This window comes from Sesamum indicum, linkage group LG10 (genome assembly GCF_000512975.1).
Source record: "Sesamum indicum cultivar Zhongzhi No. 13 linkage group LG10, S_indicum_v1.0, whole genome shotgun sequence".
NCBI classification, from domain to species: Eukaryota; Viridiplantae; Streptophyta; class Magnoliopsida; order Lamiales; family Pedaliaceae; genus Sesamum; species Sesamum indicum.
This window is the reverse complement of record NC_026154.1, coordinates 6,562,061-6,563,609: the sequence shown is the minus strand read 5'-3', so window position 1 is coordinate 6,563,609 and position 1,549 is coordinate 6,562,061. Positions and strand designations below refer to the sequence as shown.

General features: G+C 38.7%; 1 protein-coding gene across 1 annotated transcript in view; it reads right to left on the bottom strand.

Annotated features, from left to right (window-relative positions):
• LOC105172153 (UPF0481 protein At3g47200-like) overlaps positions 1-1,291 on the bottom strand; it is a 5,661-nt gene extending 4,370 nt beyond the window's left edge. Inside the window, exon 1 of the mRNA XM_011093499.2 lies at positions 710-1,291. Coding sequence (XP_011091801.1) covers positions 710-1,239 — 530 coding nt within the window. The 5' untranslated portion in view covers positions 1,240-1,291. The remainder of the gene's footprint in view (positions 1-709) is intronic.

Here is a 1,549-nt window from a genome sequence, read left to right as displayed (position 1 = left end):
ACTTAAATATACATGTTTACATTAATTTGTTGCACTTAAATAACTATTATACCCAATTAAATATATTCATGCATGATGAATGAAACATATACTACATAAATCTCAATATGATAATAAAATAATTCATAACACCCAACCATGTTTTCTCATCTAAAATGCATCACAAAATCATCCATGAATGATCAAATGCGTAAAGCATTACAGACTTCATATTTTAGTAAATTATCATAATATTTATAATTGTAATATTTATGAATTATTAATTTAGAGTTTTAATGGGACCTAATATTTATAAAAGAATTTTTAAAAAATTATTATTTTATTATCTTATCGAATTTGATGATTTTTTACAAAGGCCCAAGTCGGGACCGGAAGATTTTATTATTTTAGAGAGTTTATTAATTTATAAAGTATTAATTTATAGAGGTTTTACTGTACCCCTATCAAATTATTGATAGAGGATAATTTGCTTCATTTTTTTTTAAATAAAAGAGGGTAATTTACTAATTCTTTTTTCAAATGGAGTAATTGCTCATTTTATAGGTGGGCTAAATTGCATTTAACCCTTTAAAATAATAATTTATTATGGTTAATTATAAGTAAAATCCTATAGGAAGTCAACTTGGACTTTTTATTTGGAAACAAACTGAGTATATAATCTTTTCATCAGCTTAAAACTTTCAAATAAAGTTGGGATTCAGATACCAACCTGTTAAGTAGCATTTCGCCTTCAGCCTCCCCGAATCTCAAATCCACCAGACGCTTGACAACCCGGAACGGGATCTGATTCTCAAGCAGAAACATGTCACGAAGCACGTTTGCCAAGGTCGCGAGGCCGAGATGTTGACCCATAGTCATCCCCCTGTGCGCCTTCAATGTCTGTGGCCCGTACATGCCTGGTTCCGGTACGGGTTCCGGTATGCCCGACTCCATGTAAATTATAATGAAGCAGGCATCAAAAAGCAGCATTCGGGCGAGTTCGTGTTCCGAGTAGCGCTCCACTGAGCGCCGTTCATAACAGTTTCTGATTTCACCAACCATTTCAAGAACTATGTCGTAGTAGAATTCCAGATTCAGTGTGTCACTGCCGCCCATAAGAAACAAATCCAGGGCTTTGGGCTTGAAGCCCTCAGCCAAACTGAGCTCCGGTTTGCCATGGTGGTAAGGCCCCATTGAAACCACCACAGGAATATAGTGCTCAGTGTTTCCCTTTAGCATCAGCGGCAGCACTTTGTGCATTGGCCGGAAGAAGGCCCGCCCCGGACGTCTTGTTTCTACCTCGGCGATTTCGGGTTCTGTTGGCCCCCCGGTTCATCATGATCATTAGTTGGGTTTTCTACCTCGGCGATTTCGGATTCTCGAGGAACCTGAGAGCCGATCCGCAGCTGGCTACTCGTTTCACCTCGATCATTAGTTAAGGTTTCTATCCCAACTGAGTGGAACTCTGGGAGGCCTTGAGAGCCAATCCGCCTCCGGAGAGCCGTTTGATCTTCATCGTCTGAGGATTCTATATCGGACATTTCCAGGTGGTCCTTAGTCAATTAATGTT